Source organism: Artemia franciscana, chromosome 19 (assembly GCF_032884065.1).
Source record: "Artemia franciscana chromosome 19, ASM3288406v1, whole genome shotgun sequence".
NCBI classification, from domain to species: domain Eukaryota; kingdom Metazoa; phylum Arthropoda; class Branchiopoda; order Anostraca; family Artemiidae; genus Artemia; species Artemia franciscana.
In genome coordinates, this window is record NC_088881.1 from 4286488 (window position 1) to 4300559 (window position 14072).

Consider the following 14072-nt stretch of genomic DNA (forward strand, 5'->3'; position numbering starts at 1 on the left):
TTTCATCACATACCAATTCAAAAACGAATGTATTCAAGCCGAAGTAGCTCAGTTATATAACTACCTGTGTTGGCGCAGTGGGTTTGACCTTAGCGTGGTAATACGGGACCCAGAGATCGAACCATGCTGCAGGAATGCACTACAGGGCCGACGCAGGGACCTTAGTAGTCAAGAAGCGTCGTTAATCCGATACAAATAAAAATACAGTAGCTCAGTTGGTAAAGCGTTATGTTCCAGGTTCTAGGTCCGAGAGGTTCCAGGTTCGAACCTTGGCTTTAGCATTAATACCAAAGAAGGAAAAAACTAAAAAAGATAAAAACTACAAAAAAAAACTAAAAAGAAAATACTAAAAAAAATTAAATAAGCTAAAAAACTAAAAAAACTAAAAGAAGGGTAAAAAACTAAAAACTAAAAAAGTAAAAAAAAATTAAAAAAAACTAAAAAAGGGTAAAAACTACAAAAAAACTAAAAAGAAAAAAAAACTAAAAACTAATAAAAAAACTAAAAAAAAACTAAAAACTGATAAAGAAAAAAAAACTAAAAAAAGGAAAAAACTGACAAATAAAGGAGAAAAAGAAAACAAAAAAAAAATAAAAAAAAAAACTAAAAAAGGTAAATGTATTCAAGCCGAAGTAGCTGAGTTGGTAAAGCGTTATGTTCCAGGTTCTAGGTCCGAGAGGTTCCAGGTTCGAACCTTGGCTTTAGCATTAATACAAAAGAAGAAAAAAAAACTAAAAAAGAAAAAAAACTAAAAAAAACTAAAAAACAGGTAAAAATTGCTAAAAAAACTAAAAAAGCTAAAAAACTAAAAAAAAATAAAAAAAATGTAAAAACAAAATTAAAAAAGAAAAAAAAAACTAAAAAAACTAAAAAAGGGTAAAAACAGCAAAAAGACTAAAAAGAAAAAAAAACTAAAAACTAATAAAAAAACTAAACACTGAAAAAGAAAAAAAAACTAAAAAAAGGAAAAAAACGGAAAAATAAAGGAGAAAAAGAAAACAAAAAAATAAAAAAAGGGAATATAAATGACGACCGGGACACTCAAAGAGAAATTACAGACTGGGACAACGGGACACAAATGACGACTGGGACGTGTGTGTCGACTGACGTCATGTTTGTGTGTCGACTGACGTCATGTTTGTCGACTATAAATGACGACTGGGACACAGGGACACAACTACAACGGGGACGCCGGGGGGCACAGGGGGATATATAAATGACGTTGGGGACACAGGGAATGTTTGATTAGCAATCACCATCAACAAAGCTCAAGGGCAATCATTAGAATAATGAGGTATAGATCTGAATACGGATTGTTTTTCCCATGGACAATTATATGTTGCATATTCAAGAGTCGGTAAACCTGACAATCTATTTATATGTACAGACAATGGGGCAGCGAAGAATGTTGTATATTCGCAAGTTTTACGTAGTTAAAAAAAAAACACACACACACACACACACACACACATATATATATATATATATATATATATATATATATATATATATATATATATATATATGTATCTATATTCACAGGTGGGACACAGGGACGCAACTACAATGGCGCGTAACTAATATGGCGCGTAACGACTTACTCGCGCGGGGTGGCTTGGGGGGCGCGAAGCGCTCCCACCAACTAGGTGTTGGGGTGGCGCTTCGCGCCACCCCAATAGCTAGTAATAATATAATAATATAAAATACAATAATAATAATATAATAATAATATATAATAATATATAATATAATATTTATTAATTAATAATATTATAATATATTATTGTATCAGTTTTTTCTTCGACTTTTTGGAACAAAAACACAAAAAGATATTTTGAAGAATGTGGGAGAGGAAACACAAAACGGAGAGGCAATGACAACCTGACAACTAAAATAATGATAATTAAAATGACAACCTGTCAACTAAAATTAATGGCAACTAAAATGACTACCTGACAACTAAAATTAGTAACAACTAAAATGACAACCTGACAAAATAATATAAAATGACAAAATGATACAAAATGACAAAATAATATAAAATGACAAAATAATATAAAACAATATAATATAATAATAATAATTATATAAAAATATAATAATTATAGTAATTTATTAGGTAATAATAGCTAATTCTAGCTATTAGCCAGAATTAGCTAATAGCTAATAGAATATTAGCATTTGCTGCTTGTAGCAAATGCTAATAGAATAATAGCGCACAAGTCATATAGAAGAACTGCAAAACGAGGTCCAGTGCTGCTGAATAGATAGATTGGCCAATACATTTTGCTGGAAAAAAATTAGGAAGTTTAGGGACTTCTTTTTTAATTCTACTGATCAACCTTTTACATGCATAATTTCGGTCAGTAATAAAATTTTTGAGTAGAGAATCAATTAGTTTCAATGTGGAATTAGTTCATGGTAGATGATGATTAGGATTAGACATAGATTTTTTCATTATCAAGAGGGTCTGAAGATTTTTTTTTCTGGGTCTGAAGGGACCAGACCCTTCTAATTTTTTCAAGCATTTTGATAATATAATAATTTTCATTAGGGTAAAAGAATAAGTGTCTATAAATAAAATATGTATCTACATTCAACTTCGCTATAGGTTGAACTGTTTACAAAAAAAAAAATTATTGCAAGATTATATTAGAATACTGCCAGAAAAACAAGAGCTAAGAGCTCATATGGCACTTGTGACGAGGCGAGAACAGCTAAGAGCCAAGAGATCATATGGTATGAGCTCTAACAAAATTCTATGAATCAATAGATTGATTTAAAAAGGAAAATAAGAGGCTTAATGCCGGTCAGGATTTAAAATAAGAGCTCTGAGTCACGATGTCCTTCTAAATATTAAAATTCATTAAGATCCGATCACCCACTCGTAAGTTATAAATACCTAATTTTTTCTAATTTTTCCTCTCCCTTTAGCCCCCCAGATGGTCGAATCTGGGAAAGCGACTTATCAAGTCAAATTGTGCAGCTCCCTGACACGCCTATCAATTTTCATCGTCCTAGCACGTCTAGAAGCACCAAACTCGCCAAATCACTGAACCCCTCCGCCCAACTCCTCCAAAGAGAGCGAATCCAGTACGATTCTGTCAATCACGTATCAAGGACATTTGTTCCTACACTCCAAGTGTTTTTCCAAGATTTCCCCCTCCAACTCCCCCCAATGTCAAACGATCTGGTCGGGATTTCAAATAAGAGCTCCCTGACATGAATTCTTTCTAAAAATCAAATTTCATTAAGATCCGATCATCTATTCGTAAGATAAAAATACCCCAATTTTCACGTTTTCCAAGAATTCCGGTTTCCCCCTCCAGCTCCCCCCAACGTCACAGTATCTGGTCGGAATTTAAATAAGAACTTTAAAGCACAAGATCCTTCTAAATATCAAATTTCATTAAGATCTGGTCACCCTTTCGTAAGTTACAAATACCTCAATTTTAAAAATTACCCCCCTCCAATTCCACCAAAGAGAGCAGATCCGGTCCGGTTATGTCAGTCACGTATCTTAGACAGGTTTTTATTCTTCCCATCCAGTTTCATCCTGATCTCACCGCTTTAAGTATTTTCTAAGATTTCCGGTCCCCCCCCCCCCCAATTACGCTTGATACGGTTGAGATTTAAAATAAGAGATCTGAGTTACGAGGTCCTTCTAAATATGAAGTTTCATGAAGATCCGATCACTCCTTCGTAAGTTAAAAATACGTCATTTTTTCTTATTTTTCAGAATCACCCCCCCCCCAATAGATCGGATCCGTTCCAATTATGTAAATCACGTATGTAAGACTTCTGCTTATTTTTCCCACCAAGTTTCATCCCGATCCCTCCAATCTAAGCGTTTTCCATGATTTTAGGTTCCACCACCCCAAACTTCCCCCAACGTCACCAGATCCAGTCAGGATTTAAAATAAGAGCTTTGAGACACGATATCCTTCTAAATATCAAATTTCATTGAGATCCGATAACCCATTCGTAAGTTAAAAATACCTCATTTATTCTAATTTTTCAGATGCATGCTTGTTGAGTCTAACTTTCAGGTCTCACTAGTAATAGATGGTAACTACTAGGTAATACTAGTAACTGGTAGCACTAGTAAATGCTGCTATTAACTTATTTCGCTAATAAGATAGTACTTGCATTTTTGTTGAGTCTAACTTTCAGGTCTCAGTAGCAATGGATGGTAACTGCTAGGTAACACTAGTAACTGCTGCTTCTAATTTATTTCGTTAATAAGATAGTACTTGTACATTTATTGATCCCCCCATCTTAGGTAACTGCTAGGTAACACTAGTAGCACTAGTAACTGGTAACACTAGTAATTGGTGCTATTAACTTATTTCGTTAATAAGATAGTACTTGCATGTTTATTGAGTCTAACTTTCAGGTCTCACTAGTAATGGATGGGAAAAGATATGGAGAAACATCATCAGATGATACTAATCAGATGATACAATCAGACGATACTGTACTTCATAGACTATATGAAGTTTCAAGTACCTTGACATCAAAAGAAGATATCAAACCACACCCATACCAATCCTTTGATATGTCATCAGTTGCAAGGAAGGTCTACACCTTGGAACGAGTACCAGGAACAGCTAGTTCTTTAGTAGAAAATTTCATGAATGGTGAGCAGACGGAAAAGGACGTTTTAAAAAATCAAGAAATTAGAGCACCAGAAGCTACTTGTAGTGTAGCTCTTCATAAGCTTTATCAGGCTGATCACAGCCCAGTTGAAAAGCCAACCTTGAAAGCTCATCCATACCAATATTTTGACATGAGTACTGTTTCTAAAAAAGCACATGGTTTAGAATCAGTTTTTCATTTTGGACAAGAATCAGCTTTCAAGGCTTCAGAGATGGAGCCAGTTGTCACTGAATCAGTTTTAAAAACAGAAGATGCAGAAGCTAATGGAGTCAAAACTGGATACATAGAGCCTCTTTTGAAAATTGCACTGGCAGAAGTCAGTGGAGAAAAGAGTTTAGTATTGACTAAGAATGCTGAAAAAGCTCACAACGTAGAAGTAACAAACCGGCTATTGGATAAACTAAAAGATGGCTCGAAGGAGAGAAGAAAAAAAGAAGAAAGAGGAACACCCTTGAAGGAGAAAATAGATAAAGAGAGGACAAACTCTGGTAAAAACGATGCAAAGAGTGACTTGATTGAACTTCTGAAAGAGTTCAAATCGGAAAAAATAGTAGTCCCCCCGCGTTTGTTTCGTGTAAGTATAATCTCTTTTTTTTTAATCTTTTTTAGTCTTGTCTGCTGTATATGATCAATCAATCAATTTATTTAAAGGAAACAAAAAAAATTTACAAAGCTTTAGACCCCCCTCCCCCCCAAAAAAAGACTCTTTGGCCTGTGAGACTGTGAACTATAAATATGTTATAAATAAAATATAACTATAAATAATAGTACTAAAATCAAACAGAAGGACAAGAAGAAGAAAAAAAAGATAGAAAAAAAGAAAGAAGTGAAATAACAACAACAAAAACTACCATACCAATCAGAATTAATGAATTGAACAAATTGAAAAGGAAAGATAGAAGGAAAAAAGAGAAAGGAGGAGAGAACCAACTCTCCTGGCATAAGAAGTGGCCCTAATAAACAAATAGGGTATCTGGATAATCCCCCTGGAATTCCTTTCAGACAATTCTCCCCTGCAGAATCCACCTCACCCCCGTAGACAATTCCCCCTAGGAAATTTTTTACCACAGATAATTCACCCTCACCACCTGGAAAATTCTGTCCTAGAAAATTTTCCCGACGTATGAAATTCAGCAGCCAAAGGCAAACTAAGACCGAAAGAACAAAGAAAAAAAAAGGGGTTCTGAAATATTTTCACTTTATTCTAGTATACAGATAGAATATTTAATGTAAAATATATTGTAGGGTTAATATTTAAATTTTGATTTCTTTTATTCTTTTTTGTGCTTCGGGGCGGGGGGGGGGGGATGTTACCATAGCACAACAAAATAAAAATTAATGAAAATAATTTGCCTGCTTGTTTAAAATAATGAGTTATGTTCGTCTGAAATTTTATTGGTTTGACTTGGAGTTACTCTTTATATTATTTTAAAAAAAAAAAAAAACATGATATACAATTGGTGTATGCTTTTTCTATCTACTACTACTAACAACTCACTGCAACAACAAGCCATCTTAGGTAAACACAGCTGCGCCTGTTTTCCCTCCATCCCAGTCTCTCCCATGCTTCCCTCCTTACACATGCCTAAGAAGTTTCAATTTCCTTTAAATCCTTTGTTATAACCTTTTTTCTAATACAGACGACCTGTTTTTTGTCGTGCCATATATGGTTGGGCAAATAGGATGATCTTTTGCAATTTTTCATCAGCAAAACGTATCTTGGCCATCTCAACCTTTCTCTAATTATAGTAATAGAAAGCAGGATAGGACCACATTTTTGTACAGCTACTTTTTGAAATATGGTCCGTCAAACGGGTACCCAAAAGCAGTGGTGAATCTCCAGCATTTTTATTGAGGAAGGGGGGCAAGATAGGTCCATATCGGATAGCCAAAGGGCTTTAGACATTTAATCATTTTGTTCTCCACATTATTGGGGGGTAACTGCCCCCTAGCCCTCCCCCTAAATGACGTCTCTGCCCAAAAGAATCTATAAAAGGTCCTTCTGGAAAATATCTAGCCATCCCCGTCTTCTTTTTGAAGCCCCCACGTTTCAGAACCATACTTGACCAGTGTCATCATTGTAGCTTAGATCTAAAGCCAAAATGGTTCAGCTGTGACAAAACAAAAAATGAATTTGAAAGTATGGCCAGTAAAGGAAAACCAAGAGAACAAAAAAAAAAACTCAACGAACTTTTCGCCTGTATAAAACAAGACGTCCTCAGCTTAGAAGAAAAAAAGACAAAAACAAACAAAATAAAACAAGAATCTAAAACCTTTCCGGTTTCATTAAGGTAGCTTGCAATTGTATATTTGAGTAATTGTATATTATACATTTCTGTTAGTCTGTTTTTAGTTTTATATATAATTTTTGTTTAAATTTTTTGTGTGTCAGATTCTAGTTGTTTTTTTTTTCTCTACGCTGAAGACGCCTTGTTTTATACAGACGAAATATTCGTTGGATTTTTTGTTTTCTTTGTTTTCCTTTACTGACCATAGACCCGTTTTGTCATTTTCATTATTCATTTTTATCATTGTAGCTTCAAATCTGGGCTCACATACTTCTCTTACACTTATCAGACATTTATCTTCCTGTTCTTTTATTGTTTTTAAACGTGAAAAAAAAGCCCTGGACGTTGGCTATTCTGCTTTTAACATCTTCTTTGCATCTACCATCTATACTAATAATACTGCTTGGATAAGTGAAGCTATCAACTTAGAAAACTTGTAAGAGGTCCACCCTGATGAGGCAACGCAAGCAGGTTTTCCCTTCTCGGGGATAATGACGGTGGAAGTAGCTTTTGACAGGAAGGAGACTCCTAACCATCTCACAGTACTGATTTTCATATTTCTTCTCTTTTCACTGGCTGCTATTGTTCTCGTTTCTTTCTTCTTTGCGAATTTTTTGTTTTGTCCCTTTCCAGAAATTATACTTTGTTTATTACTACATGGACTTTGGAATCCTTCCCAGAATCGATTCCTGAGAAGAATTGTGATATTTATATAGGTAAAAATGATTACAACATATGACCTTCTATCAGAAAAAAGAGGGTAAGTTAGCATTTATTCGTGAGTAAACCAAACAAGGTATTTCACACTATATGCTAAACTAAAACTACATGACATAAAAAAGAAAGCACCAAAAAAAAAAATTACACAACCAATGATCACCAACTACGAAATTTCTAATCTCCCAGTTCTTTAAAAAAAAAAAATAACAAGGTTTCTAACATCCTTATTACTCACTACCAAATTCAAACCAAAAGGAAAGCTAAGACCTAGTTCAGATCAAACACCACTATTTTTTAGATTCATTTGTCTCTGCTATAAAGTTCGAATACATGTATGCAAATTTGACAAGTGGAGAAAGATCTCCTGGATGACTTCACAGTATTTTGATACCCAAATTTGAAAATTAGTTTCCTAACTGACACAAAGCATTTGCTTTGACTTACTTAACATGGTTATAATTGTTTAAAACGAGTATTTACAAAGAAAGAAGAAATAGTCTCCATAATTGAAACTGCTCCATAAATGGGACAGGCCTAACAGAAACACATGCCATCTAACAAAAAAAAATCCCCCCCCCCAGAAAAAAATTGTACAGCAACATCTTAGCATTAGATGACATCTGCAGAAATTTGAAATTCGAAGTCGCCATTCTGTTTTAGAGTGGAGGGGACCCTAAATTTTCGGGTACACTCTCAAAAATAATTTGTGAACTGTGCAGGGAGATATATGGTTTGAAGTGACCACTTACTTTCACTTCCTTATTCGTTAGTTTGTAGTGAAATAAAAATGGTGTGTCTGAAGATTTGTTTTTACCATTTTAGATAAAAATCAAATTATTTCAGTGACAATGCTTGGTTCCATAATTGGCACAGTCCCAAGTATTTGTACTTGGGACATGTCTTATATATGACAAATATAAACAGAAATGAAATAGCCAAGTTTATTTTGTATTGAAATGTTCAGAAAGCTTAATGGGAAACCTAACAGATCAGCAAACTTTTGCATATTGTCTAGAACTATATCGAGCCCCATTTGGAGGGGGACTGGAATGCAATTAAATGTCAGTGATTGCTATATTTGGAGATTGTTTGATGGTGAATAATCCGGTTTCTTTGTATGAAGCCCCCCCCCCCCAGTTCCTTGGCGTTGCTTATTCCCTTCCATTTATCCCATTGAACATCACTGCAGGTTTTAAAGCAACAGGTATATATGTCCATTTAGTGAGGAGACTTTTGGCCATCAGCTATAACTGACCAACCGTTGGATGAGCCTGCATCTGAGCCGAGAGATGAAGACATTCAAATCCTTAGATCCAGAAGAAGAGGTAGGTGCAGCCTCTCAACATGCATAAGTCACCTTCACTTCAATCTAGACAGTTTGTTCATGATAAGGCCATATCGTTTGTGATGATAGGGCCATATCTAAGAGCTTGTCCGAGAAAGGCCATATTCAAAATCTCATTCGAGAAAGGCCAGATAAAGAGGTCGATCAAAAGGAGTCCACAAAAAAAAGACTGAGGAGCAGGATATTGTTCGAAAAGCTAAGAAAGTGAATGAGACTTTCACAGGCTCTCGTTAAGAAGTCAAAAACCATAAAAAATAATCTGTGTTAAAAGGGGCAGCAGTTTAGAAGTAGTTTTGGACTTGGAAGGTGTTTCGGAAGCCATTGAAAAAGATTCTAAGGAAGGAACTTAGTTGAAGGAATACTTTTTTCCTACTTTAAAAGCCGGCGACTTTGTTTTGGTTCTTGAAAAATAAGTGAGAAAAGAAAAATGCCACACTGTTGAAATCATTTCAAAAGGAACAAGACGTACAGGGAAAGTTACTCTTGTGCATTGGAAGCACTGACATATTTCACATTTTTTTTTCGCCATATGTGATCGTATCGAACCAGTGATCGTAGAACTTTAAGAAAGGGCTGATTTGAAGAGAAATTGCCCTTTTTAGTGCCCTTTTAAAAAACGAAAACGATCAAGCATAGCAAAGTACGGTTTTTAGCCATTTTGTGCCGGCAAAAATCAATCTTTGACCAAAGTAAGTCAAAATGCCAGAGAATGAAACTTCTAATCGATTTTTAGGCAACCGATTTTCCATGGTCTTAAAACCCTAAACAGAAGCTTTTGAGCCCTTAATCTGAGGAATAGAAGTACAATCTGAGGAACTCAAGCAGAGGAACCAGAAGTACAAGTGCGACACTTCAAAAGGATTGCGCTTCAACATCACAAAGTCTCACCATCAGCTACGAGTTGAGCTGATCATACCTGCACACAGAGTACTGAACTCGAAATATATCCCATGATGTTTGAGAACCTAGAATCAAAATAGCTTCTGCAAGACATCTGATCAGAATTGATCCAACGCAAGACAAATAAGCAGAATCCACGCGCAGGAATCCAAACCCTAAACAGGAGCTTCTGAGCCCTTAATCTGAGGAACAGAAGTACAATCTGAGGAACTCAAGCAGAGGAACCAGAAGTACAAGTGCGACACTTTCAAAAGGATTGCGCTTCAACATCACAAAGTCTCACCACCAGCTACGGGTTGAGCTGATCATACCTGCACACAGAGTACTGAACTCGAAATATATCCCCTGATGTTTGAGAACTTAGAATCAAAAGAGCTTCTGCAATACATCTGATCAGAATTGATCCAACGCAAGACAAATAAGTAGAATCCACGCGCAGGAATCCAAACCCTAAACAGGAGCTTTTGAGCCCTTATTCTGAGGAACTCAAGCAGAGGAACCAGAAGTACAAGTGCGACACTTTCAAAAGGATTGCGCTTCAACATCACAAAGTCTCACCATCAGCTACGAGTTGAGCTGATCATACCTGCACACAGAGTACTGAACTCGAAATATATCCCCTGATGTTTGAGAACCTAGAATCAAAAGAGCTTCTGCAAGACATCTGATCAGAATTGATCCAACGCAAGACAAATAAGCAGAATCCACGCGCAGGAATCCAAACCCTAAACAGGAGCTTCTGAGCCCTTAATCTGAGGAACAGAAGTACAATCTGAGGAACTCAAGCAGAGGAACCAGAAGTACAAGTGCGACACTTTCAAAAGGATTGCGCTTCAACATCACAAAGTCTCACCACCAGCTACGGGTTGAGCTGATCATACCTGCACACAGAGTACTGAACTCGAAATATATCCCCTGATGTTTGAGAACTTAGAATCAAAAGAGCTTCTGCAATACATCTGATCAGAATTGATCCAACGCAAGACAAATAAGTAGAATCCACGCGCAGGAATCCAAACCCTAAACAGGAGCTTTTGAGCCCTTATTCTGAGGAACTCAAGCAGAGGAACCAGAAGTACAAGTGCGACACTTTCAAAAGGATTGCGCTTCAACATCACAAAGTCTCACCATCAGCTACGAGTTGAGCTGATCATACCTGCACACAGAGTACTGAACTCGAAATATATCCCCTGATGTTTGAGAACCTAGAATCAAAAGAGCTTCTGCAAGACATCTGATCAGAATTGATCCAACGCAAGACAAATAAGCAGAATCCACGCGCAGGAATCCAAACCCTAAACAGGAGCTTTTGAGCCCTTAATCTGAGGATCAGAAGTACAATCCTAGGAACTCAAGCAGAGGAACAAGAAACACAAATAAACACGCATCCGTGATCTGTCTTCTGGCAAACAATGCGAAATTCCACATTTTTGTAGATAAGAGCTTGAAACTTCTATAAGATGGTTCTCTGATACGCTAAATCTGATGGTGTGATTTTCGTTAAGATTGTATGACAATTAGGGGATGTTTCCCCCTATTTCCTGAAATGAGGCAAATTTTCTCAGGCTGATAACTTTTGATGGGTATAACTGATCTTGATGAAACTTATATATTTAAAATCAGCATAAAATGCAATCCTTTTGATGTAACTATTGGTATCAAAATTCCATTTTTTAGAGTTTCGGTTAGTATTGAGCCGGGTCGCTCCTTACTACAGTTCGTTACCACGAACTGTTTGAAAGGGCTGAATAGTCTCGACTGGAAAGCCCACCATCGTCGTAATAGAAGAAGAATTGCTTCATTGTTGAAGCTTGTCCTCATGTTTCATACTGTTTAATTTTGCTAGTACCATAACCCTGTTGCCAAAACCTTTGTTTACAGGGTACACTACAAAATAGGCAGGTCACCGCGTTTTCTCTTGATATATCAGCATTCATTATACTCTAAACGCAACAACATCGTTTGTCTTAATCTTGGTCTTAGACATCCCTACTTCGTTTTGCCGTTTTTATAGTTTTACTTCACTATCTGAACAAAAGCTGAGTTTTGTATCGAAAAGACATATTATGGTCTGTCCCAAATATGGTTGCCACTTGCCCCATCTATAGGACTCCAACCCATACTTGGGACAGAATGGGTGGTTGTAAAAATAACGCCTTCCCTTAGAAACTGATTGATCTCCAAGTTTTAAGACTTGGGGATACATTTCTGACGAACCTGCTCGTAAACTGGAACTCATCGCTCAACGTTTGTTTCGCCTTAATTATGTCCTCTTTAAGATAAGATATTTATTTTAAAAAAAATGTTAAAAAAAAATTATTTAAAAAAAAAATTATTTAAAAAAAAAAACAAGCCCGCAAAGGGCCGAATTCAGACTTCGAAGTCGACAAATCATATGGTTGCATTAAGACTGGTGAAAATGCAAAAAGCAACGCCGAAAAAGAAAAACCATAATGAATAATCATTTGTGAGACAAAAATTAAACTGAAATAAGTCGATTGAAAAGTTAAAAAGGTAAAAACTGATAAAACTAAACTTAAACAAATACAAGTCAGAAAAAGAATTAAAAGGGACATTAAAAATCCCAGTTAGTGATAAAGATGCTGACAAATTTTTGCTCTTAGTTAGGGGCAAACACGAAAAATGTCCCGAATATTGAGACTGTTCCAAAATCTATGCAATGTTGAATAGCGGAAAAGTTCCCCTAGAGGAATTGTGTATGTATTTGGATGCCCAATATTGTAAGTTTATGGCCTACAGCCATGGAGTTAAACAGTTGTCTAGACTACTAAGCTTTGTTACAAATATCTAGGAAAGGTCATTTCTTATCGAAAATTAAATGTAAAAAAGACAAGTTTTTCAAGTGAAAGTAAGGAGCAACATCGAAACTTAAAACAGGCGGAAATTATTCAGTATATGAGTGGGGCTGTCCCTTCCTCATCCCTTGCTCTTTACGATAAAGTTCGTTCTTAACGTTCTTTATAAAATACTTTTCATTCAAGTTCAAACGTACTTGTGAATCAGCAGTCTTTCTTAGAGAATTTTGACAAAAGTAAGGGTTTGAAAAAAAACTTGTTTTTTTTTAAATTTAATTTCCAGCTATTTTTCAAATTAGGCCAGGAAATCCACTTTCCTCCCCCGATGTAAGATTTCGTCTGGAAAATTTCCCCTGGAAACCTTCCTTCCCGCAGAAAGTCTCCTCGTGTAGTCTCCCTCCTTCAAAATTTTCTGTTTATTTCTCTGTAACAAATACTATATATGAATAATTGGCAAATTGTGCAGCTTATAGCCCTTTCCCCAAGGACTATCGGGGGCAATTTCATCCCCATAGGTATAGTTATTGGACTTTTCAACTATCCTGAATCAAATGGCTGTTTAAAAATGTTGATCGGGTCTTTTGGGAGAACGTCGGAGGGGGCTTCCAATCTTTTTGGTTACTTAAAGAGGCCGCTAGAGACCATAATTTCCGTTTAAACAATCCATCTTTCGATTTTCTAGGATCGTTTATTTGGTACAATCACTCCAAAAAAAAAAAAACAATAAAAAAACGAACAAACCCGTATAAATGATCTTTCTTCTGATATATATATATATATATATATATATATATATATATATATATATATATATATATATATATATATATATATATATATATATATATTGTAGATAGGAGGTTGAAACCTCTTCAGCAGGACTCTCTGATATGCCTTCTCTGATGGTGTTATTATAAATAATTTCTTACTTTTTGAAGGCTCGTAGATTTTAATGGTTAACGTTAAACTTAGTAAATCTACATATTTGATATCAACATAAAAAGCTAATTCTTTTGGCATATCTGTTGTTATCAGAATTTCGTCTTTTAGAGTTCTGGTTACTATTAGGAGAGTCGCTCCTTGCTTACAGTTCGATCACGAACTGTTTGAAAAAGGAGGTTCAGGTGCCACTAATGATTGTTTTAATTGTTCTCTGCTATTATACTAATCCTATAATTTGCACTGATTCTAAATGCGTCCTTGCAAGACTTAATAGTGAAAAAACATCCCCTAGAAAACTAAGAGAGTTTTGGTATTTGATATTTGATATTTGAAACTTGATATTTGATATTTGAAACATTAATATTTGAAAACCTGAACATCAAACACTTGCTCAACGTAATT

General features: G+C 35.5%; 1 protein-coding gene across 2 annotated transcripts in view; it reads left to right on the forward strand.

The window, feature by feature from the left end:
- Positions 1-14072, forward strand: part of LOC136039178 (terminal uridylyltransferase 7-like) — a 90095-nt gene that overhangs the window by 14462 nt on the left and 61561 nt on the right. For both annotated transcript variants that reach the window (XM_065722699.1, XM_065722698.1), the window contains exon 2: positions 4397-5233. In XM_065722699.1, the coding sequence (XP_065578771.1) occupies positions 4409-5233 (825 nt within the window). In that variant the 5' untranslated portion in view covers positions 4397-4408. The remainder of the gene's footprint in view (positions 1-4396; positions 5234-14072) is intronic.